The sequence below is a fragment of the Cnephaeus nilssonii genome (genome assembly GCF_951640355.1).
Source record: "Cnephaeus nilssonii genome assembly, chromosome: 21".
NCBI lineage: Eukaryota > Metazoa > Chordata > Mammalia > Chiroptera > Vespertilionidae > Cnephaeus > Cnephaeus nilssonii.
Window position 1 is genome coordinate 1483448 of NC_137092.1, and position 25012 is coordinate 1508459.

Sequence of the window (25012 nt, forward strand, 5' to 3'; positions counted from 1 at the left end):
GTGAGCCTCTGCTGGCATCCATGCCCCCGAAATGCCCAGCACATGCCCTGCCTCACGCGGATCGGGGTCGGAGGAAACGGGAACCAGTTCCATCAGTAAACGGCCCCGGAAAGCCATGTTCACTTGGAAAGAAACGACAGCGAAGCCGTTCTTCGTCTCGTCCTGTAATTTGGTGACGAGACTTTTTGTTTGTTTTCGCGAACACCATTTAGTCTTTATCGGCCCGGCTCACTCTCCCGAGAAGTCAGACTGCGTGCCCCCAAAGCCCAGGCCCACGGCGAGCGACAAGCTGGCTCCCGCGGCCCAGCGCCTGTGGGGTTAGATTCTGAACGAGCCCTTTAGCGGGGACACTGGGGTAACGTGCACATCGCAGGACAACCTTAGCCTGCTGACCTGCCCTTACCTTTGAGATGCTCTCTGCCTTGGGGAGAGGGTTGGCACCGCCCCCCCCCCCCCCGGGGCCCGCCAGCCCTGCCCTGGCTCAGGGGACCTCACGCCCGGGTGCTCACGCCCGGCCCGTCCTGGACGCTGGGAGAAGGGGGTGGGTTGCACTGTCATACTTCCCCTTGGCCACGCTCACCTCCCGCCAGCTGTCCCTTTCCCTTCACGTGGCTGGCTGCCAAGCAGGCCATCTGTAAACACGGGCAGTGGCAGAACGGGGTTCGCACCACAGGGGTGGTTTTGAGATTCTGCTCTCCCCAGTCCCGAACGCCCCTGGCCATGGCTAGGAGCCCCCGTTCCTCCCCGCCCCCCAGGGCTGGGTACAGGCGGATGTCGGCTCCATGACCAGCTTTTTAAAATGTTCTTTCTTTAAGAATGTGCACCCGGCTGGCGTGGCTCAGGGTTGAGCGTTGACCTATGAACCAGAAGGTCGTGGTTTGATTTCCGGTCAGGGCACAGGCCCGGTCTGCGGGCTCGATCCCCAGTGGGGGGTGTGCAGGAGGCAGCCGATCCTGATTCTCTCCCATCGTGGATGTTTCTCTCCCCCTCTCCCTCCTCTCTGACATCCATACAAACACGTTTTTAGAAAGAATGTGCTTGGGGAGCACGTGGTGGAGCCGGCACAGCCCCTCGCGAGCCGGGAGGTTAGAGGGGCCGACAGGACAGCGCGGCTCCCGGCGGCTGGCGAGCTCCTCTGTTTACTCTACATGTGTTTCCTTTTAATTAAAATGTCATTTTTAATTAAAAATGAAATGTCAAGAAGGAAAGCAATTGGCAGAGCCTGCACAATCGCAATGGCTGGGAGCGGAACCGATGGGCAGGGAGAGAAGACTTGGAGAGGGTGAGGACAGCAGCTCGTCCCCATTTCAGTAAAAACAAAATGAAAACCCCACAAAGGTGCCTGGAGAGGCGGGGCTGCCCCTTGCCGGCCCGGCTCGCACCCACGACCACTGTGTAGCGTGTTCCCGTCATGGAAAGACAGGCACTGGCTGAGCGGGCAAGGCTTTGCGTGAGCGAGGGGTGCAGTGGGTGCCCCATTCTTCATGAGCGCAGAACCACCGAGGGGAAGGAGCAGGGGCTGGCGGGGGGGGGCACCCACAAACTGTGCCCCACACCCCCGCTGGCCCTTGATGCCCTGACCTCCCAGAAGGCAATGCCTTCCAGTTTAATACGGAGCTGTGTTTTGTTCTGAAGACCGGCTCTGCTCGAGAAGGTCACCCCCCTGCAGCACGAATTTGGTGCACCAGGCCTCTAGAGTGTATATATATTTATTGATTGATTTCAGAGAGGAAGGGAGAGGGAGAGAGAGAGAAACATCCATGATGAGAGAGGATCATGGATCGGCTGCCTCTTGCACGCCCCCCACTAGGGATGGAGCCTGAGGCCCGGGCCTGTGCCCTGACCTGGAATTGAACCTCAGGGTTCATAGGTGGATGCTCCCGCACGGAGCCAGGCCGGCCCGGGTGTTGGCCGTCTTTAATTTCTCCAGCAGGAGGTGCTGTCCAGAGGGAAGGGAGTCGGGTGGGCGCCCCTTCCTCGCTGGGTCTACAGGAGGAGGAGGTGCCTCTGTTTCCAAGCCCAGCCTGCGGAGACGGACGCGGCCCCCTCCCCGTCTGCCCTGTTGGCTGACTCACGGGGTGACAGGAGTGCTTTGTCGTCACCGTCGACAAAGTGGTAGAAAGCGGGTGAGACGAATATTCATTTCCCTGTCTAGGCCTCGACTCTGAATATCAGCGATAACCAGAACGCCGCCGCCTTCCATCTCGCGGGTATTTTTGGGCCGTTATCGCTGAGAAGTTATTGGAAAGGTCCCCCCGCATTTTCCTTATCACCACGAGAGTCCAGAAGTTCCGCTCGTGTCCAATCGGAATCGCATCTGCTTTATTAAACCGCCCTCCGCTTGTTTGCGTCTCTGCAGCCGCGGAGAACAGAGCACATCCTTCATATAAAACCCTTTATGTCCTTGGGGACAGCAATTTCCTGTGAAAATTTAGTTGGAAAGTTTCATAAACCTGAAGAGAAGAAACAAACAAACCAGGGCTGAGGCTCACTGATGCTCCGTGGAAGTATTACCCCAAAGCTCGGCACGCACCGGTGCCGCCGCTGGCCTTTCCGTGGCCCGACCCGCGCTGGCCCCGCAGCACCCCGTGCGCCGTCCTCGTGCATGAGGCCGCGCCTTGTCTGCCGAGCGGCTCGTTGTGTTGAAGGTGGACGCGTTATAGCAGCTCTTTTGGGCGCCCCTTCATGTCTTGGCCCATCTCTCCCACGTATTCTGCAATTTTAACTTATAGTTGCCCCAATCGGAGTGATGACGCATTTCAAACTGATTTGGGGAGGTTGATGCTAAACCCTTGAAATCTGATTATGGCGACCCCGAGCAGACATCCCCGTGGGGCACAGAGGAAGGTATCGTCTCTCAGGGTCGCGCGATTTGATTTCAGGAGCAGTTTTCAAACAATGCCTGTGCCCAGCATACATTTCAGAGGCGAGTCTTCGTCTTCAGTCGTGTAAGGGTGGCAAGCACTTGAGGAGCCGTGACGGCGAACATCGTAGGGCGACTGGGACGTGAAGCTGTTTTCCGGGGCCGGCGGCACGCGTGGGGTGCGGGCTGTCTCCTCTCTCTTCGTCCTTCACGCCGAGGGCGCTCCTGCCCTGGACGTCCTGAGTGGAGGGGTCGCTGGCAGATTGGCAAAGTCCTGCCCCCGCGTTGCCGTGGCCGAGAGGCTGCCGTCGCGTGTGGAGACGAGAGGCACCGGGTGGAGACCGTGTCCCGCACCGGCGGATGCACGTCCGGTTCTGACATGGACGTGCGCCCTGTGCTTGCCCCCGAGGCGTCACGGGGAACACCGGACGCTCTCCCTTCCCCTTCCCGCGACTCCTCGTTCTCTGGCCCAGGACTCTGATGTCCGTGGTCGCTTGATGCTGCTCAGACCAAAGGTAAACCTGAACCTCAATACAAGACAACAGGTTCCCCCCGCCCCCCCCCCCCCCCACGCAAGCAGGAAGAACCGACAGGATTTGCCCTCAGAAAAGAAATGCTGTGCGTCTTTCTAATGGAAACTCCTCTGGCCGTGGGTGAATGGAGTCATGGGACTAAACGGAAGGAGCCAGAACCACGCCTGGGGTGCGGAGGGCAGGCCAGTCCCCGAGGGAGAGAAGATACACGGAGAACCTTCCAGTGCTTGGCAGGAGGAGCCTTTTTATTTTTATATGATTTTCCTTGATCTCAGAGAGGAAGGGGGAGAGAGAGGGAGAGAGAGAAACACCAACGATGAGAGAGAATCATGGATCGGCTGCCTCCTGCATGTGCCCAGGGAATCGAACCCTGACCTCCTGGTTCATAGGTCGTCGCTCAACCACTGAGCCATGCCGGCTGGGCACGAAGGAGTAATCCTTTTTAAGATTAGTGCCTAAAAGTCGAAAACAGAGCACACACAGTCTCCCACCTGTTTTTTGGTTTTATTTTAAGTTTTCCAGGTTACCAGTCCTGCTGGGGAGGTCGTCCGCCTGAATCGCAAACGGTAAGTAGATGAGATAGATGGGTTACTTCTACCTGCGGCTTTAATAATAATTTCTATTTTATGCAAATACTGTCTTGCACTTTTAAAATGTAAGGTTCCAGGGAACTTAAGTACTGATTGTCGCTTGGGAAATAATCAGTTGAGTCTCTTTGTTGTGAGAGAGCGAGAACCTGAGCGATCTTCTCTGGATTGATTACTGTCTCTAATCTGAGCCACAGGATGTGGGGCGGACTTCCCAGCTCCACGGGGGCTTGAGTTGTTGGAGGGAGCTTGAGCGCCATCTTCTTAGAGGAGAAGAATGACGTCAATGCAAAGAGCCCCAAGAAAAACGAAAACAGGCCCCACGGGAAAGCTGCACAGGAATGAATGCTCAGAGCAGCCGTTTTCCTAACGGCCGGAGACCGGAACCGCCCGATGTCCGTGGGTGGGCAGGTGACCGGAACCGCCCGATGTCCGTGGGTGGGCAGGTGACCGGAACCGCCCGATGTCCGTGGGTGGGCAGGTGTGGTCACCCGCACGCAGGAATGTCACTCCGCCAGCAGGGAAGGCGGCACTGGCCCGCGCTGGCCCTGGGTGAGCCTCCAAACACGGCAAAGGCCGCCTGGTGGACGAGCCCATGTCTGTGAAACGCTCAGACAGGCAGGCCTGCAGAGACGAGCGATGTGAGGGGGTCCTCAGAGTCGCGTCACGGGCGTGGGGGGGAGGGAGAGGCGCAGGGAAGCGGTGCCGGGTGCTCTGGGGGTGACAGAACGTTCTAACACTGATTGTGGGGATGGCTGCACAACTTTAGGAAGCTGCTAAAAACCACTGGATGGTGCGTTTTATTTTTTAATTATTTTTAATATATTTTATTGATTTTTTTACAGAGAGGAAGAGAGAGGGATAGAGAGTTAGAAACATCGATGAGAGAGAAACATTGATCAGCTGCCTCCTGCACACCCCCTACCGGGGATGTGCCCGCAACCAAGGTATATGCCCTGGACCGGAATCGAACCCGGGACCTTTCAGTCCGCAGGCCGACGCTCTATCCACTGAGCCAAACCGGTTTCGGCTGGATGGTGCGTTTTAGATGAGCTCTATAGATTTATACAGAATAGATATAGAATACATATTAATGAAGCCATTATTTAAAAACAAATGAAAACCTCTAAAAAGTGTAAAGAAGACCAGCCCCGCTGGGCCGTGGGAAGCCCCTGAGGGGTCCTCACGGGCGCCCAGCGGCCGGCACCCTTCCCGCCAGCGGCCGGCCCCCAGAACCTGGAGACTCTGTGTCCTGGCTCAGCCGCCTCCCTGTTTGTGAGTTTCATCCCAATGAGTAACACGCGCCCAGCCTTCCTCCTCCTCCTGGCTCAGCCCCTGAGGTGCTGTTACAGCATCGGCATGAGCAGAAGCGGAGAGCCAGGCGGCTCGGTGCCCTCATGGGGCCGGGCGGCTGCCAGCTGTGCCCTGTGAGCTGTGCGGTGCGATGCGAACCCCGCCCGGTCGTGGGGTCTCCCGGCCTCTCCGGTCTCCCTCCCCACACAGCGGCCGTCTGGCCTATGGAGGAGGCCACGCGCTGTAAGCCCTCGGCTCGGCGGCCTGACCCGGTGCCGTTCCAAACGCTGGGAGAGAATTACGACGACAGCCCTGGCGGGGGGTGGGGGTGGGGGGCTCTGTGCCCGACTCAGGTTCCCGCCAGGACACAGCCCCCGGGAGCCTCGGGCCTCCCGGACTCCGACGGGCAGGTCTGCTTCGGCTCTGACGACGTGCAGGTTCAGAGGGGGCTCAGCAGGGGCAGCAGGCCTCTTCTTCCCTGTAGGAGATGCTGATGGGACCCGGGCAACGCCTCCCCCTGGCCTCGGGGGACGGCCGCACTGCCCTCCCCCGGTGTCACCTCCCTCATCAGGCTGCTCCTCGTCCTGGGCTGGTCCTGCCCTTCTGCACAATCGCAGTCACCGCCCGCTCTCGGAGCAGCACCCGGGCTCCCCGTTCGGACGTGGGCTCCCGCGTCAGGATTTACAGTAACGCCGGTTCGCGATGGAGCCCCGAGAAGCAAGCGACCGACCAGCGAGGTTCCTCGTCACGGGCGACCGTTTCCTTCTGTGCTCACCTCCCTCCCCACGGCTCTCCCCGCGCCGGGTCTGAGCCCGTGTCCCACGCGGGGGGCGTGGGAGAGCTAAAGCGGGCAGCGGAAGTTCAGTGTAAAGAATAATGGCTCTTGGCAGGTGGAGAACCATTGAGCAAGATGGGGGACCAGGGGGGTGGGGGGGGGCGCGGTGTGTCGAGAAGCAAGCACACAAACCGGCCAGAGACCTGCAACCATGCACGGAGGCCGCGCTCCAAGTCCGAGGCGCATCCATGCCCCTGTCCTCAGGGATGCTAGGGAAATGGCTAATGCCGTTGTCATGGCGACAGACAACAGCCGGGCCGAAGAGCTCAAGGTCTCTCCCTAGGCCCCACGCAAGGTCTCTCGTGCGAAAGCGCGTTTCCCAGCCACAGTGGAAGCGGCGTGTGCCCAGCAGCACCCTGAGCTCCCACACCGGGACCTCCCCGCTAACCCACAGCCGGAGCGGCGGCGGGACAGGAACGGGCGCTCGCACACCATGCACCTTTGGACGGAGCTCCCCTCGGCCGGCCTCACGGGAGCCCCTGTGGGGACACCTGCTCCCGCAGACAACACGCCATCCCGAGTGGACGCTGTCAGCACAGAACAGGCCCCGGCGGCAAGCCCGAGCGGCCACCGACCCCTCGGCCCGGCCAGGCAGGGCTGTGCTGTCTGAGAAGGACATCGCCCGCGCCACGAGGGCCAATCGCATTGGAGACAGGAACCGGAACTTCCCACCACGAGTGGCCACTGTCCCCAGGCCCGTTGCCGGGTTGGAGGGAAAGGGCGTCCATGTGGCGGCCGGCTCCCGGCCCGGGCGGCAGGTGGTTCCGACTCCGGTAAAGACACTGCTCCACGTCGTCTCCATCCACAGGCCGTCCGCCCACCTGCTCTGGCTCCTGGGGGGGCTCTAGGGCTCTCGCCCTCCTCCCGTCCACCCCTCGTCGGTCTCCGTCAGAGCCACCCCCTCCCTCCCCTGCGGGTGTAGCCCAGACCCGAGTGTCTCCCCAGCATCACTCCACGGGTCCCCACCCGCTGCCCCTCCAGACGTCGCAGTCACCTTTCTCAAACACAGATCAAACTGCCACCTCTCTTAACATCTTTCAGTCTCTCCTCACTGTTAAAAATCCACACTTCTTTAAAAATCACCTGTTTTTCAGTTTTAGAATAAAAATTGTGTAGGGTTGGGAGCCAGAGCCCAGGTTGTGCGGGTGGGCCTCGTCCAATCAGGTGAAGGCCTAACGAGAGCAAAAGGCTGACCTCCCCTTAGCGGGAGGAATTCTGCTTCACCCGAGTTTACCAACTTCAGTGTCTATCTCACCCAAAACCTCCCTCAGAGAAACAGCTAGAACCATGCTTGCTCAAGTAACCTGGGCACGTGGCCCGGCCACGCTGACACGGAACACGGAGCATAGCTTCGTAGACAAGGGAAACGCTCACTAACCGGACGCTGGGCTGGTCCTACGTCTTCCTGCGAGCCTGCGGGAGCCACGAGCATGTGAGCTAGGGCCCGGGCCTGGTCTCCCGCGGAGGACTTGGGTTCCTTCTCCCTCTAGTCTGAGTCTCTGCCAGCCACCCATGCCAAGTTCAACTACGTGTCCTACAAACAACACGGATAAGAAAGCCTTCTTAGCACAGAGCAGAGTAGGCACAGAGCAGAGACGTGTGTGAGGACAAACGGGCGTGGAATCAGGGGACGGGGCTAGCGCAGGCCCTGCAGCTCCCTCAGCCGTTCCCGAGGAGACGAAGCCCTGCACCCCTTTTTCTCGGGGGGGGGGGGGGCAGGTGCGCGGTGGGAACCACGGCCCTCGTCAGTTTGGATGAGGGGATTTCTGCTGCCGTCGAGGACACGGCACCTGTGCCGAGTCTCCTCATAAAAACCCCGAGTCCAGCGGTCCCTCGTGCCGAGGGAGGGCACGGTGGGTGGGCATCCACGTGGCCCTGGCCCGTGGCCTCTGTGCTGGAGAACTCGAGCTCATTGTTCACTGGAACCAAGTCCAAAGGTGAGCTGCCCCGCGGGACCAGGGGGGTGACGTCCCACGGCCATCGCAGCAGCGATGGGAAGTGACGCGGTGTTTCTCGTGGGGACGGTGGGTGGTGGGTGGGCTGCCCTCCAGGTGTCTCTGCCTCTGAGCCATAGCCGGGAGCCTGGCCGGCGCCTGCCAGACACCGTGTGGCCCAGACACCGTGTGGCCGAGACCATCACCGCCCTCGTTAGATCTCAGTGCACACGGGGGGGGGGGGGGGGGGGTCCCGTGGAATCACCCAGAATGGCTCCACCTCAGCATCTCCACGGTTCGCAGGCAAAGGAGGCAGCAGAGACCACGTGTACAGAGGGCGTGATGACATTTTATTGGATGGTTTGCAATCACATAGACTCTGTGTCACGTGCTCATTTCTAAAGCGTGCAGCATCAGACATGGTATTTTTTGAGACCTCGCATTCGTCACAGAAACACGCCACGTGTCCTTCCTAGCGACTTCCTATGTGTGAATCCCTGTGAAACAGGCTACGACTCAGAGGTCCCTGCGTCCTACGGTGCTGTTGGCTGATTATGAAAATAGAGAAATGCAAAAATATAGTGTGGCGATACCAGAAAAATAGATTTCTTTGGTTTCATGATTTCTGAGGTGCAATCTGAACACGAACGAGCAGCTGAAGGCCTAGCTCCCTGAACACCAATCGCCAACCCCGCTCCTCCCTCCCGACAGAGCCCAGGACCGCCTGCCAGGTGGTGCGGCCACGCTAAGTGCGCTGTGGAAGGTGGCCGTGAACTCGGGCGGGGCGGGCGCACCAGAGCGCCACCCCAACCCCGCACTTTGTCGGGGATGTAGTTTAAGTGTTTAAAGAAGGAAGTCCTGTGGATTCACTGGTGACTGTCTCAGGCCTGAGCAGCGAATGGCGGAGTGACGTGAACCGTTCAAATCCCCCCGCCTTCCGGCCGAGCCCCCAGGGAAGCGATCCCCGCCAGGGGGCCTTTGCAAAGCTGTGCAAACGGCCTTTCACGGATTTCTCCTGCCACGGAGAGGAATTCACTTGACTTCCTTCATCTGTGCTTTCTGGAGCTAATTATGTGTGCTGAGACACAGTGTTAAAATTAAGTTAATTTTTAAATTATAAAATGTTTCCTTGGAAACTTCTTATGTGTTAAATCCTTAAATCCTTTGTCCTCAAATCCTTAATTTCGCTCACAATTAGCAGTCACGGAGCACAGCCCAGGGCGGTTTGGAAACGGTGGCACCATCGCCACCAAACATGCATGTTTTGCACCATGAACGGCTGCGGGGTGACCACCGACAGCTACCCCGTGATTAGCAACTGTCCCCAGAGAAGAATTACTCAGTTAGGGCCGCGCATCCAACGGCCCCTGGCAGCAGGCTGGCTCTCTTTCTTTCTTTTTCTTTTTTTTAATCATATGTAATTTAGGCATTTGCTCAGAGATCAGTGCTTATCTAGAAATGACGCCTCTGTTTTCCTGTTGGAAGGGCTGGACCGAACCACCGCACAGAGAGAGATCAGCACGGGGGCCCGGAGGCCACAGACGGCCCCGCCAATCACCTTAGCGCCCGGGCTGCATGGCGAGGGGCAGGCCTCGCTTTGGCACGTAAGGGGTTGTCCTGGCAACCATGCGGATGCAGTCGATGATGGGGCAGACGCTGAGGCACAGGGCACAGCCCGTGCAGGCGTCCCGCACGCTGGGCAGGTGGGTCTCGGGGTCAAACTGGATGGCCTGCGAACAGAAAGAGAGACCATCCTGTCACAGCGCCCCCTCCAGGTGAGGGACACCCCTCCCTCCCGGGCCCACCAGCTCTCCGCCCTGCAGCCAGCTAAGCCCAGGCTGGCGCAGCCATGGCAACAGTTGGGCTGCCCGCGAGGGGCGAGGCGGGGAGAAGAGGGAGCAAGGCTCAGAGAAGAGAGCCTTTCACGCTGGAGACGGAATGTTCCACCTCCCAGAGGTTTTCCTTGTGTCGTGTGGCGACAGGGCTGCTCTGTCCTTTGTGGGAGCAGGGCTCAGCCTTCTGCCGTCCGACCCCACGGACGGGGTCTGCTGCCCGGGGAGGCGGGACTCACTGTTGGGGTTTTGAGTTCCGGGTGCAGTGTTTGGAAGAAAACAGGAGGGAAAGGGTGAGCTCGGAGCCGGGCCGGAGGTGTGGGATGCCCCGGCAGATTGTAGGGCATCCACAGAGAAGGAAGCGCTGAGGCCAGGGGCCGGGCCACCTGGCTGCCAGGCCCCAGCATCTCTGCTCAGCTGCGAGGCCTCCAGCTGGGAACCGGGTCAGGACGTGAGGAAATTCGGTAATTTTTATTGATTTCAGAGAGGAAGGGAGAGGGAGAGAGAGAAACACCCACGATGGCCCCTGGTGACCCTTCTCCTCTCCCCCGACTCAGACTGCACGCCCCACACTGGGGATCGAGCCCACGACCCGGGCCTGTGCCCTGACCGGGAATCGAACCGTGACCTCCCGGTTCACAGGTCGATGCTCAGCCCCCGAGCCCCGCGGGCGGGCGGGCAGCTCACCTGGTAGCCGGAGTCGTTGCAGGTCAGGTAGCACTTGCCGCAGTTGATGCACATGTCCTCGTCGATCAGGGCCACCACCTGCTCCTCGGTGCTCAGGTCCCCGAAGGCGCCCAGGTGCTGCAGGGTCCTCCCAATGACGTCCTGCAAGGCAGACACGGGGTCACCACGGCGCCCGCGGTAAACACCGTCAGCGACCAGGGGGCTCTGACGGGGCTCACGGACAGACAGGCCCCCACGCGGCAGCTCACAGTGCTGTCCTCTGGGGACGGACAACACGTCCACCTCGCTGAGCAGCACAGACCTGGCTAGCGCACTCAGCGGGCCACCCGGCAGGTCGTCCACTCTGTGCTTCTGTGGTGCTGGGTCCCCCCATTGTCCCCTTCATTTCAGATCTTGGAGGATTTACAAGTATTGAAAAGCAACAGAGGGAATGTACTACTCCTAGAAGTCTTAACATTTATTTGTATTGATTTCAGAGAGGAAGGGAGAGGGAGAGAGAAACATCAATGATAAGAATCATGGATCGGCTGCCTCCTGCACGCCCCCTACTGGGATGGAGCCCACAACCCGGGCCTGTGCCCTGACCAGGAATCGAACCGTGACCTCCTGGTTCATAGGTCGACGCTCAACCACTGAGCCACCCGGCCGGGCTCCTAGAAGTCCTTAGATGCAGAGGAATGAGGGGAATGGGAACCTGGATGCTATGGGCTCACGGCACAGCATCCGGATTCTGGGTTTTCACGTGGCGCACTCGCCTGACGGGTCTTGAAGACTACTCCCCGTTCTACCCTGTTATGTTAGTCGATGGGGCTCCTCCACAGCTCAGCGAGCTGCTCCTTCGCCTCCTGAGGCTGGGACCTGCCTCCCCCGCGGAAGCTGGGCGGCGGGTACACGCGGCTCTGCGCTTCACGGTGATTGAGCGCGCGCTTCCGCGAGAAGCACCTGGTCTCCTAACACAAAACAGGACGCGGCCGAGCGCCCCCTTAGTGGGGGAGGGGGGGGAAGAGGAGGGGGCGAGACTTTCCCGCTTTCGCTTTTAACGTCTGACACGAGCGGCTCTGGTTGGAATTGGAGGTCCCAGGAGGCCCGGCTCGATGGGAAGCCCGTCCCTCCGCTCCCCTCGGTATTTCACTTCCCGCTCCTTTGATGGCCCTGTGACCCTTCTCCTCTCCCCCCCAGCGCTCCCGCGTCCCAAAGGGCATGAGGCTGACGGTCACGTGTACTGTGCGCCTCCTGAGGGGGGCGGTGAGCGAGCCGGCCGTGCTGGCATCACCCTTTCCTTTCTTTGAAGACACCAATTACTTCCTTTGCCCGTGATCTTGGGGGCGAGGTGACTTCTGGTCTCCCCTGGCGTCACGGCGGCGAGTGGCGGACGGGCGCAGGTGGCTTCCCTCACGCCTCTTGCGCTTCGTGCTGGCCACTGGCGGGGCGCCTGTCTGGTCTCGTCCCCAAAGAAGCGAAGCCAGAGTTCTCGATGGCCTCAGGGTCCAGGAGGATGAGAACATTGTGTGCGTGTTTTTAATTAAGTGACTTGGTTGATTTATTTAAATTGGTCTTTCCCGTTGAAAGTATTCCAGGTTCCCCTTGTTTTCTGTTTTTCCCGATGGACTCCCTCCCCGCACCCGCTCCCAGGCCTTTGCCACCTACTGGCTGTGTCCATGGGCTGTGCCAGATGCACACGAGCTCCCCAGCTGATCTCTCCCCTGCACCCCCCCCCCTACCTTGCCCCCTGAAATCCGCACTGTTTCCTGCTCAGCGAGTCCAAGGCGTCCTTGCCACCACGTGCTGCTGCCGGTCGGTGGTCCCGGGCGTCCAGGTCGGCATCTCCCTCCCCAGCTGCCCTCACCGTCCCAAGGGCACCTCAGCACCCGGGGGCCCTCCCACCAACGGGACCCTCGGCTTCAGCAACCACTCAGCGTGGCGTCGACGCCGAGAAGTGGGCTTCTGACCTCCTCACATGGGGGAGCAGGCGAAGCCGCTCCCAGCACCGAGCCCTGGATGCCCGAGTGCCAGTAGCCTGGACCCGCCTCTCCCTCCTCTGTCTCGTGGGTGGCTGCACCTGCCACAACTTCGGGAGCGTCCTCCCAGGAGCAGGGCGATCGTCCCTCCCCCTCGGCCCCTCCTGGGAGGCGGCAGAGGAGAGCGCTCGAGGGCCCAGGGTGAAGCCTGACTTTGCGACGCGACCCCGGCCTGGACACCTTCGGGCTGTGTGACCTTGGGCAAGTGACTGAGCCTCTCTGTGTGTCCACTACATCATCAGTGAACGAGGGGCAATGCAGGCACCTGCTGCCGCGTTACTGTGAGGGTGACACGAGCTCACACAGGCTCGGGGACAGGGCCTGAGACCTCCTACGGACTCAGGAACCACTCGCTTGTATCACTGACCCTCTGCTTCAGGAGCCGATGTATGAACGTGCGCGCTAGACATCGCGGCTCGTGGAGTTTCCACCCGAGCCGCGGCAGAGCTCCTCGCCCCGCTCCCGCGTTCCCGGAGCGTTTCGTACGCGTTTGATTGGACTGTGAGCGCCCCCTAACACGGCCTTCCTCCCTTGTCAGACCACACGGCCCATCAGGAGGGATTCCTTTCTTTTTAAAATTCGCGCTGTTCTCCTAGCTCCTCGCGCCACGCGGTGCAGGCATAACACATGTAAGTTGGTGCCCGTGTGGCTCAGCGGCTGAGTGTCGACCTCTGAACCAGGAGGTCACGGTTTGATCCCCGGTCAGGGCACAGGCCGGGTTGTGGGCTCGATCCCCAGTGTGCGGCGTGCAGGAGGTAGCTGGTCAGTGACTCTCTCTCATCGATGTTTTCACCTCTCTACTCCTCTCCCTTCATCTCTCTCTAAAAAATCCATAAAAATGGATTAAAAAAAAAAAAAGCAAGAGGCCTGGGGAGGGGCTGGGGAGTGGGAGGAGGAGGAGGATGGAATTCAGGCCGAGTTTCAGCTCCTGGCTCAGAAAGGAGGGGGGTGGGGCTCCTCATGGAGACACAGGACTGGGGGGGGGGGGGGAAGAAGGGGTTTGGGAGGAACGACAAGCAGCTTCGTTTAGGTCCCGCGGCCCCTGGGCTCCGTGCGGGCCCCGCAGGTGGAGGTGACACATTGGAACAGCGAGGAAACACGGGAAGGACATGGTCCACGGACACAGCAGAACAGACGTGTGTTCTGTGGCTTCCTTACCTTGATGGCGGCAATGGGCGCTTTGGGCGTAAAACGCGGTCTCTGGAGGGGCTGGCAGGCTTCGTCCTCTCCCTTCAGCTTCACCTTGCTCTCCGCTATCATCTTCTTGCGTTGCTCGAGGTAAGGCCCAAAGCTTGGCAGTTTCTATAAGGCAAACACACACGAGAAGGCGAGTGAGCCCACGGAAGAGGAAGGGCGGGGACATGAACAGTGACGCCATCGACACGCCGAGGTGGGTCTGAGACCGTCTCCGTGCCCCGCGCAAGGCCCTCGCGCCTGGACCACGTGCTTCTGGCCCCAGATTCTGCTCATTATTTTTTTAAAACATATATTTTATTGATTTTTTACAGAGAGGAAGGGGGAGGGAGAGAGAAATATCAGTGATGAGAGAGAATCATGGATCAGCTGCCTCCTGCACGCTCCACACTGGGGATCGAGCCCGTCAGTCACCCAGGCATGTGCAAAAACATCCCTTCCTCTCTGTCTAAAAATCAATAAAAATATTTACGAAAAAGAATGTTTCTCACCTAAGAACTGACTTGTTTGGGGAAAAAGAAAACACCACTCACACACACAACATATTTGCATATGACTTACATTGTTTATCTTTTGCCATTTATTCAACAGTGCATGAAATCGTGCCTGGGTAGGGTCCCTAGTGGCTGCCAGCTGCATGCCGGGGCCTTCCTTTGTTCCGCTCCGCCCCCTGGTGGTCAGCACATGGAACTCCCGAGGGGACACTTAGCCTATTAGGCTTTTATATATATAGATAGATAGAAGATACCGTATCAGAAGCCTAGTCTGGGCGAGAAATGGTCTGTTCCATTAAAGGTTCAGTAACATCTGCGTGTTTTTAAAAATGAGCACCTAACTCTGTGTACATCCGCGTGTACAACCGCCATTGCTATTAACTTTGTAGGTGTCTCTGTCATTCATTCAGGGCCGTGTCAGAGGGAAGGCTGCAGTCACGGAAAGGCTGACACACACGTGTCCCTGGAAAGCTGGTTTCAATCACATGACCGACACTCGGCGGCAACAACAAAGAGACCCCACCTTCAAAGGACTGATCTCCAATGAACTTGGGAAGACCCAGTACTTGTTGGATATCTCACATCCAAAGTGTGGGCGACAGGCCTGGGGGCGTGGGATCCCCAAGTCTGCTCCCCACCCCTAATTCCCTGCACTGTGCCCCTGCCGGCCACCAGTGTGGGAGCTCAGTTGGGGAGTCTGCTCTGTCCTGTCCATCCCTCGATCATGAGAGTAACCAACTGCGTACATGTGACCCCTATTTTTAGCTGGAAATGCATTCGCCGTGGCCTAGATTTGGAAACTCGGTGTGCAATCACTGATAACAGCAAGCAATGTGTCAAGAAATGGCCACGAGTGGACAGTGGCAAACACCAAGATGGGAGACGGGCCACTGGCGTTACCGTAACACCAGGGGGTGCCCAGGCGTGCAAGTCGGGACCCTGGAGTTGGACCTCGAAACATTTGAAACTAATGACATAGAACTATTCGTTTAACCCGATACATGTAAGCAGACAGCTTTTGTTTAAAAAATCTGATGTGAGGACAACAGGGGGGTGGGGGCATGCGTGGGGAGGGGTGTGGGATGGGAATGGGGGGATGAGGACAAATATGTGATACTTTAATCAATAAAGAAATTTAAACAAAAGAAAATCTGATGTGTGTATCAGGCAAAAGCAGCAATAGTTCATGCTTCACAGTGAAAGTGGCAAGCCGCCATTTTTTACTGGCTTAGAAGCTGAAATTTGCATTAAAATCAGTTTTGCACTCATCGGCGGTGTGTCTGAGCCAGTTATGAACCACTCTGCTCCTCCTCTTCCTGACCAGTGAGAGACGGTGGTTCACGCCGGATGCTGGTCTCAGCATCACCCGGGGTCCTGCTTGGGAAGGGCGTGCGCCCAGGCGTCCCCGGAACCCACCCGCTGGAACTGCCTGCGCACCAGGCTCCGTGTGTCCCGTGTCCTCACCCCGCAAACCGTGAAGGGGAAAGAACCTCGCCCGGCAGCCATCATTAGAAAAATGCTGAACACATTCCTGTACTGCTCCGTCCTGTTGACTCCGGCCTCGAGGTCAATGAGCTCAGGCGGGTGCCGGCGAGAGGCCAGAGAGATCCGGCGGCGGCCAATCGAACAGGTTCGGCTCAGCGGCTCGAGGTCGGCCAGCTGCTGAGAGGGCGATGGGGGCCCGTGCGGGTTTGATTAGCTGTGTTCCCAGCAGCACGCCGCCCCCCGGAGGCTCCTCTCTGGGGGAGGGCGCGTGGGATCCGGGAACAGGTGGGAGGTGGGCTGGGCGCTGTCGCCTCGGCTGGCGGCCTAAGGCAGAGCCGGGACTCCGTGAGCCTCGGTCTGCTCACCTGTGCAGTGGGGGCGGAGGGTGGACCGGGCCGTTCATAAGGCGCTTTCCTGGGACACATCCTGGTTTCAGATTCAGGTAGAGCCCTCAGGGCTTTTGCCCCGATGGTATCACATCGTCCGTGTTAGAAACACTGGATTGATTGAGTTGCAAATGACAAGTCTTCCCTCCATTTAACATGTGTTTTGTTTTTTTAAAATATATTTTTATTGATTTCAGAGAGGAAGGAAGAGGGAGAGAGAGACAGAAACATCAATGATGAGAGAGAATCATGGATCGGCTGCCTCCTGCACGTCCTCTACTGAAGGGTCCCAAGCTGATTCCCGTCAGGGCACAGGCCCAGGCTGTGGGCTTGATCCCCAGTAGGGGGCGTGTAGGAGGCAGCCGATCCATGATGCTCTCTCCTCACTGATGTTTCTTTCTCTCTCTCTCTGAAATCAATAAAAAGTATATATTTTTAAAAAGTTCCAAATAGCAGAATAGCTAAATTGGCATTCATTCTTCAAAATCGCAGATGGGCCTGACAGAGAAAGCCACGTTCGGGGGATCACGAGAAGCGTGTGAGACGCGTGCGGTAGATTAAGGGACGCGGCGGCCGTCACAGCGGAGGCCCGGTTTCCTTTAAGAGCCGATGGAGCTGGTGTCGCACCTGCACTCGCAGTTGGGACCTCTGAGCCGTGAGATGGGGATGATCTTTATGGACTTACGCATTTTGCTAATTTTCGGCAGTGAGCACATACTACCTTTATCATCAGGAAAACAAATATTGTCTTAAAAGGCACACTAATGGGAAACATAAAAACCTTGGCGGGAATAACATGACAATGATGGTTATGGCCAAAGTTGTTACCCTGTGTGTGTGTGTGTTTTTTTTTTTTTTTTTAAAAGATGCGAATCTCAAATCCTAATTTAGAATGGTCGCTACAAAGCAAATCTAAGTTGTGGGAAATGCCGGCAGGTGACTAAACAGAAACACGAGGAGGTGACCCGCCTGATTCTAACCCATGGTGAAGTACACGTGAAATCAGAAATGTCCATCCAGCCCTGGCCGGTGGCTCTGTGGTCAGCACTTCGGACCTCGGACTGAAGGGTCCCGGGTTCGATTCCAGTCAAGGGCATGTACCTCGGTTGCAGGCTTGATCCCCAGCCCTGGTTGGGCCCGTGTGGGAGGCAACCAGGCGATAGGTCTCTTTCCCATCGACGTTTCTCTCTCTGTGTCCCCCTCACCCTCTCACTCTCTCTAAAAAATCAATGGGAAAATATCTGGGTGAGGATTAACAAAAAACAAAGACAGAAATGTTCAGCCACTCCCCCAGAGCACCGTGTACATCTGAGGTCACGGGTTTTTATTCCCGAGCGTGTGACCACATGTCCACCTTGCGTGGGAGACGACGACACTGTCCTCAGACCCGCTGCCCTGTGCAGGGGCGGGCACCGTGGGCGGTGCCGGCTGCCTGGGTTTGGGGAGAAAACCGCCTTTTCCTCTAGGAACCGGCAGGACTCCGGGGACTGCGTCTGGCGCGGGAGAGGCGGCGGGGCGGCAGTGAGCCCGGGGGCTGGCGCGTGGTCCCAGCCGGGGCTTGTGGCTGCGGAGACACCGGGGGTGTGCGATGGACACAGGGTCAGCTCCTGGTCCAGCCCGCTCCCCGCCCAGGAACTGGGGAGGGCCGCCACGGCGCAGGGGCCCGGCCAGGCACACGGGGAGATTCCGGCCCGAGGGGGCTCTCCCTCCCCGTTTCCGGTCCAGCGCCGGCCACCGGTGTGCGGCCTCGAGTCTGCAAGGACGGCGATGGTGTGCGGAGCCGAGGTGAGCGGGCGGCCCGGGACGGTGCTCGGAGCAGCGGCCCCTCCCGTGGGCCAAGTGCCTTGCAGACGCCGTGCTGGAGGGGACGTGTCACAGGAGCCTCCTAGGAGGCAGCGGGCGAGTCAGCTGGAGACCGGGCTCTGCAGGAGGGACAGTCCTTCCCACGTCTGCGCTTCGGGCGGGCGCGCTCTCATTTTGTTTCCGGGGGAGGAACACAATTAATCGAGTCAATAAACGCCTACAAGTGCCCGACGGTGAAGCTGAGAGCGATGGACCTCACCCCGTCTAACCTTTAAGAGACCAACGTCGCATCTTCTGGAACAGAGTCACGCCTGGCTTTTCCGGGCCTCCCCGACCGGCCGAGGCTGGCCAGCTCGCTCCTCAGCCTTCCAGGGCTGGAGCGGCTGAGCGACTCCTCCTCACGCTCCCACCGCAACGGGACTCTTGATGACGACCAACTGCGCCGGCGCCTCTCCTCCTGGCACAGACGGCAGGTGCCAGCGCCCGGAGTCCAGGGCAGCGGGCAGCACGTCCTGCTGAAATACCGGCTGTTTTCTAAAATCGCCGTTGCTCTCCTCTTCCCTTACGGGCTTGTTGTGTTCCTTCAGGTGAAAAACCCCGGCTCTTAACTCTCTGCTGTCTTTATATTTCTCTGGAAACTGACAACAGAAATATACACCGAGTGGCCCGATATTATGCCCACCTGACGTTTGTAGGCAAATTAGCCGTACCCTGCATCGTATGGGATATGGAAGCCGAAGGCCTGTTCGAACACCTTTGCTGTCTGCAGTTACCAAGATAAAACGTCTCCAATTCGCACAGGAACACAAGGATGGGACAGTCGAGCATTGGAAAAAAGTCACGTGGTCCGATGAATCACGTTTCCAGTTGCATCATGCAGATGGCAGAGTGAGAATTTCGCGGTAACAGCATGAAAGCATGCACCCCACATGCATGAGTACAACCGTTCCAGCTGGTGGGGGCATGTTTTCCTGGCATGATTTGGGCCCTTTAATTCATGTGAAACAACGTCTGAATAGCACAACATACCTAAGTATCAAGTTCATCCTATCATGTCGATGGCGTATCCCAATGGAGATGGCTTCTTCCAATAAGACAATGCACCATGCCACGGTGCTCGTATTGTGCAGGAGTGGCTTCAAGAACATGAGGGAGACTTTACCTTGTTTAGACGGCCCCCACAATCACCAGAGCTCAATTCAATTGAGCGTTTGTGGGACGAAGTTAAAACCATCAGGCAGCTGGTTCCACAACTATCAAATCTCACAGAACTGGACAGTGCTGTTCCTCAGGCATGGCATCAGATTCCTCGCATCACCTTTCAACATCTTGTGGAGTCAATGCCAAGAAGAATCGCCGCAGTATTGAAGGCAAAAGGTGGCCCAACGAAGTACTGATGGGGTGGTCATAATAATCTGGCCACTCAGTGTATATTTCTATTAGCTACAGAAATGTGGTAAATTCTGTGTGTGAATAAATATATGTATATATATGTGTATTTAAATATATTTTTATTGATTTCAGAGAGGAAGGAAGATAGAAACATTAATGATGAGAGAGAATCATGGTTCGGCTGCCTCCCGCATGCCCTCTACTGGGGATCAAGCCCACAACCCGGGCACGTGCCTTGACCGGGAATCTAACCCTGACCTCCTGGTTCATAGGTCGATGCTCAGCCACTGAGCCACCCCCGCCGGGCGGTAGAACTATATTTTGGTCTAAGAAGAGTGTGGCTATTGTAGAGACTGGTGGATGGTCCTTTTGTGGCCTTTTTTTTTTAATGCCATTGATGGACTTTTTAGTCCTCAATTGTGCTGATTAGTAAAGTAAACACGGTATTTTTATGCCCCCGATATTTTTCTTCAATTCTGGGCTGTAATTAGAGCAGACGATGCTCTATTATCTTCAAAGTGAAGGTGGACGTACCACGGGGCCAGGGACTAGTGAGACATGGTCCTGACACATCATTTAAGTTTTAAAGGTAAAAACTCAGTTCCCAATTGATGGAATGCTGACTAACTTTTTTTAATGCTAACAATGACACTGTAGGTCCCCATCTGAATTCTGAAAATTTGGTATTTTTAGATCTCAGCGACATATTTGCTTCCCAGACCAGTCGGTCTTAAGATACACACACACAGAGCTTACCGCGCTTCTGTAGTTAAAATTTATTTTTCTAATAAATTCTGCTTTAACATTAAGGCTGGGGTTTGGCGAGTTCATCGCCACTAGGCCCTTTATTATTTTCTGAAATTGGTACCATCAAGTGAATTTAAGGAAACCAGTAAAAAATTTAACTGAATAGGGTTTGAAATATCGTGCCTTCCACAGCCCAGAGGACTCTCTTACGTCCCAAATCCGATAAACAAAGCAAATCGATGAAGAAAAATATATATGCTTCTTGACATCACATTTATATACCAGCTTATTTATGAAATTCTTCTTTATTGGCCCTTTCGAATGTAAGAAAATCAACTACCCAGAGGCCCTAAAATGGATCAGAGCATTTATTAACTGAGGAAATGTACATGAATGCATAGCAACAATTACTCTGGTGGTTTTTTATTCCTTCATTCATCTTTCCCTGCTTTTCCTAGTTTAGTTTCCATCGAATCTTTAGGAGACTTTTTAAAAAAAGCCTCATGACCCCATGCTAAGTGTCCAATTTCCAAGGTGTCACGAACCCATTTCTCATCGGCGGGGAGCTTTCAAAGGCGTTTTCAGTGTCCAGCGACCATGTCCCAGTCTGGCTGAAGGACGTGAGCGAGGTAGGGAATACGGGACTACACGTGGACGCAGTGTGCGTAGTCCAGCCCACCCTCTGCGGGATGTGGGCTGCACGCTGCAGGTGGCCTGGTGACCCTGTCCCTCAGTGAGTGTGGCATTGGAAACCGGGCAGATGGCGGGTCAGTAATAAGAAACTTTATTTATTTATTTTTTTTGCAACTTGTAATGTTTTCATTTCTGCAACAAATAGACTGAAATGAAGGGGAGAAATTTTCAGAGTGGCAAGATGGTTGGGGTTTTCCTTGAGATTCTCTTGATCACTTCTTTCCACACGGGCCATTTGAGTGGGAGCAAAACATCAAGTATTCAGTCACGGGCCGTGCTTTGTGCCTGGGGTAGACCAGAAGGACAGAGGCCGCGGGTCCATGCCCACCATGCGCTGTGGCGGTCAGGAATGAGAAGTGCAGGTTCTTAGATGCGTTACCACTTTCTCACAAAGCACATTCTTATTTATTCCACGGATGTGTCCAAATAACACCAGTCCTCTCACTAAATTTAGCCAATGAAACAGCTCACCTTTCCATGTGGCGGCTAAGATCGGTGACGTGGCCCTGGGCCAGTTTGGCTCCGTGGATAGAGCATTTGACTGAAGGGTCTCAGGTTCGATTCTGGTCAAGGGCACATACCTCTGTTACAAACTCGATCCCCAGTCCTGGTCGAGGTGCGTGCGGGAGGCAACCAATTGATGTGAATCTCTTACACATTGATGTTTCTCTCTCTCCCTCCCCACCCTTCCACTCTCTCTAAAAAATCAATGGAAGCATATCCTCAGGTGAGAAGTAACGCCGAGGACAACAACAGGAGATGGGTGACGCGGAGGGGAGGAGGATGTGCAGAGGGAGGTTAGTGTGGCCCCGGGCGGTGGTGGTGGTGGGGCAAGCATGCACCCTTCATAGGAGAAGATGTAAAAACAACAATGCAGCATCAGAATCGCGCAATTTATCCTTGCTGGCATGCTGCCGTGCGCGGTAATTAAATATGAAAACCCAAATTTGTCTCTGTGTTCGCTCGTCATTAATTTAACAGGGAGTGCACATGTTCTCGCCTAACGGCTGATGTTCTCCCCCTCCGTGGGCAGCATATTAAAATGTGTGTTAGCCTCGAGGTGCGTAAACACAAAATAATAGACCAAAGGTTTCGGCCTGTGGAGGGAAGCAAGCCACCCGCTCGGAGGCGTGGCGGCGCCGAGGTGCGGGGGCCGCGCACTTGGCCTCATTAAGCGGCTCCCCGCTGTCTCCGGCGCTGCGGACGGCGGCCTCTGCTGTATCGCACTTCATCCCGCGTGCACTCGCTCTGGCGACAGAACCGGTGAACTGTGGCCACTTTAATGAGGGGGGTGAGTGCGGCATGGTCTGGGAGCCATGTGGGCCGGGCGATCACAGGCCGGGCAGCCCGCAAAAGGAGGTGCTGTCGCGTCACAGGTGCGCCAGGCTGTTTCTGGACGGGGCGTTGTGAGCAGCACGAAGCTCTGCAGCCCGCCCCTCCGCATCCGCCCGGCCAAGGCCCGGGGAGCTGTCCGCTTTCCCGAGGGAAGCAAACCCAGAGCCCAGGAAACGATGACGTGGTTTTGGGGTGGCGAGGGGAGCATTGCTTGATTTTTTAAAAATTCTTTCGCACCAGGCGTGGTTGTCCCGGGCCGGCGAGGGCGCTGTGGCCGCTGCTGCAGAGCCGACCTGCACACGCAGCCGGTCACAGGCGCCCACCAGCTGGGAACGCAAACCTCAAACTCCAGGCTACAGGGCGTCTGGTGCAGAACCCCCGGAGACAGAGGGAAAAACCAGGACTACGACCCCCCCACCCCCAATGACCCCGCGCCTCAGGTGCTGCCCTTGCCTACTTCCAGCGGCTCCGCGGGGGGACGGGTGTCTCCCCGGGCTGTGTGCTTTCTCAGCCTGTCTGTGGCGGGTCTGCTTTCTAGATGAGCCGGAACCTCGGGGAGGAGGGCGGGGTGGGGACACGCGCTCTGCCGTGGGAGCCTGTCTTACGAAAACCAGGCGACAACTGTGGGGGTTTCCACTTGACAGGCACGGTCCTCAGGAAGCAGTGGCCGTCCACTGTCCCTCCAGCCAGGACGCCGCTGGGAGTGAGGGCGAGGCGGAAATTACAGGCACACAACGTCCTTCACAGCACACCAGCCTGCACCCCCCGGAGGCCCTTGGATTGGCGAGGGGGGTGCGGCTGGCCATGCCCACAGGCGCGGAGGACGATACGTCCTGCTGCGTGAGGCCGTGTGCGTGGACAGTGCGGGCTTTGTTTTGCTTTCGGCCTCCATCTATCCAATGCGCTCCCCGTAAAGTCGCGCCACGAGTCCACGGATTGCGGAGGGGACCTCAGGAGCCATCCGCTCTCGTGGCCACTCATTCAAACGGGTCTCAGCGAGCCTGCGTCTGGGGACCGGCGGGCACCAGGGGGAACCGGGGCGCAGGAGAGCACGGTGCGCGAGGCGTGTCATCAGGGCGCGAGGGGAAGGTGCAGAGACCAGGACCAGCTGACGCCCACCAGCGGCTGCACACGGAGGGGGCCTGCTGGGGTGCAGACCAGACGCTCTCTGTCCAGGAGAGCAGTCACCTCGCTGGGGACGGAGCCCAGCTTCCTGCAGGAGGTAGCGCCTCTCGGGAATTAGAACGAGCGCGTTGGCAGGGAGACTAGCCGGGGAACTGCCTGCCAGAGCAAGAGGTTGAGGCTGTGCTAGGAGAGGGCCGGCCCCGTCAGGGACCACGTGACTCAGAGAGAAGCCCACACGCAGAAAACAACAAAGGGGCACCTGGGGAAGGGGCTCTGGGAGATCACCTGGATGCCGGACGCAGGAATTCCCCACATCTGCCACCCACGAGCGTCCCTGAGGCTCGGAGCTCCCGCCATCCCCTCTGCCCGGTCCAGGACGTGAATCGTCCCTTTGTCCGGCGTCCACCCCACAGACACCCCCCCCCCCAAATCAGGCACTCAGTGGAGGTGTCACAGGGCTTCTGTTCAGGTCCCCCTGTTACTTAATCGTGGCCCCAAAGCACAGGAGTAGTGATGCTGCCACAAAGAAGCCAGTCAGTGCCCGACTGGCGTGGCTCAGTGGTTGCACATCGACCTATGAACCAACCAGAAGGTCATGGTTCGATTCCCGGTTAGGGCACATGCCCAGGTTGTGGGCTCGATCCCCAGTGTGGGGTGTGCAGGAGGCAGCCGATCCATGATTCTCTCTCATCATTGATGTTTCTCTCTCTCTCTCCCTCTCCCTTTCTCTCTGAAATCAATTTAAAAAAATCCTATATATGCCCTAACTGGTTTGGCTCAGTGGATAGAGCGTCGGCCTGCGGACTGAAAGGTCCCAGGTTCGATTCCGGTCAAGGGCATGTAACTCAGTTGCAGGCACATCCCCAGTGGGGGGTGTACAGGAGGCAGCTGATCGATGTTTCTCTCTCATCGATGTTTCTAACTCTCTATCCCTCTCCCTTCCTCTCTGTAAAAAATCAATAAAATATATTTTAAAAAATTTAAAAAAATCCTATATAATAAAAGGCTAATATGCAAATCAACCGAATGGCAGAACGACGGGTCACTATGATGTACACTGACCACCAGGGGGCAGACGCTCAACCAGAAGCCAGGCTCACAGCTGCGACCACTGTGGCAGTGGCGGCAGTCTCTCCCGCCTCCGCGGCAGCACTAAGGATGTCCAACTGACGGCTTAGTGGGGAGCGGGCCTAAGCCATCAGTCAGACATCCCCCGAGGGTTCCCGATCTGTGAGAGGGTGCAGGCCAGACTGAGGGACCCTCCCTCCCCCGAGTGCATGAATTTCAGGCAGCGGGCCTCTAGTACATGTATTTAGAAAGAAGCCATTAAGTGCTTTAAGTGAAAGTCACGTGTTTAGAGGAAAGACACAGCCTAGGTAGGGTTTGGTACCACCCGTGGTTTCAGACATCCCCTGGGGGTCTCAGAACAGATCCCCACCGATCCAGGGAGGACGTGCCATCTGCTGTGGTTCCCTGTGAGTTCTGTGACGTCGCCGGGGGAAGATTTAACTGTCTCCATTCTCCCGTGAGGAAGCGGAGGCTCAGAAAGATGTGCTGCGACTGTGCCGTCAGCTGGCTACGGGCAGGGTCAGCATCCAGGTCCCCCGGTCCCCAGCTCCCTGCTCTAGGTCACTGCTCTGTGTTTAACAAGCACAGCAGGGATGCAGTGCGTTTTAGAGCAACAACTTTCTCAGGAACATACTCGGTTATCCCGTGAAAGGACTTAACAGCAAAAGCGAATTCATGAAGTTGGACAGCAGCTTCGTATCCGAATCT

General features: G+C 57.2%; 1 protein-coding gene across 1 annotated transcript in view; it reads right to left on the bottom strand.

The window, feature by feature from the left end:
• Positions 1-8374: 8374 nt before the first annotated feature.
• Positions 8375-25012, bottom strand: part of DPYD (dihydropyrimidine dehydrogenase) — a 362324-nt gene continuing 345686 nt past the window's right edge. The window contains exons 21-23 of the mRNA XM_079761319.1: positions 13741-13884; positions 10565-10705; positions 8375-9775 (exon numbers count right to left, since the gene is read on the bottom strand). Of these exons, the coding sequence (XP_079617445.1) occupies positions 9605-9775; positions 10565-10705; positions 13741-13884 (456 nt within the window). The 3' untranslated portion in view covers positions 8375-9604. The remainder of the gene's footprint in view (positions 9776-10564; positions 10706-13740; positions 13885-25012) is intronic.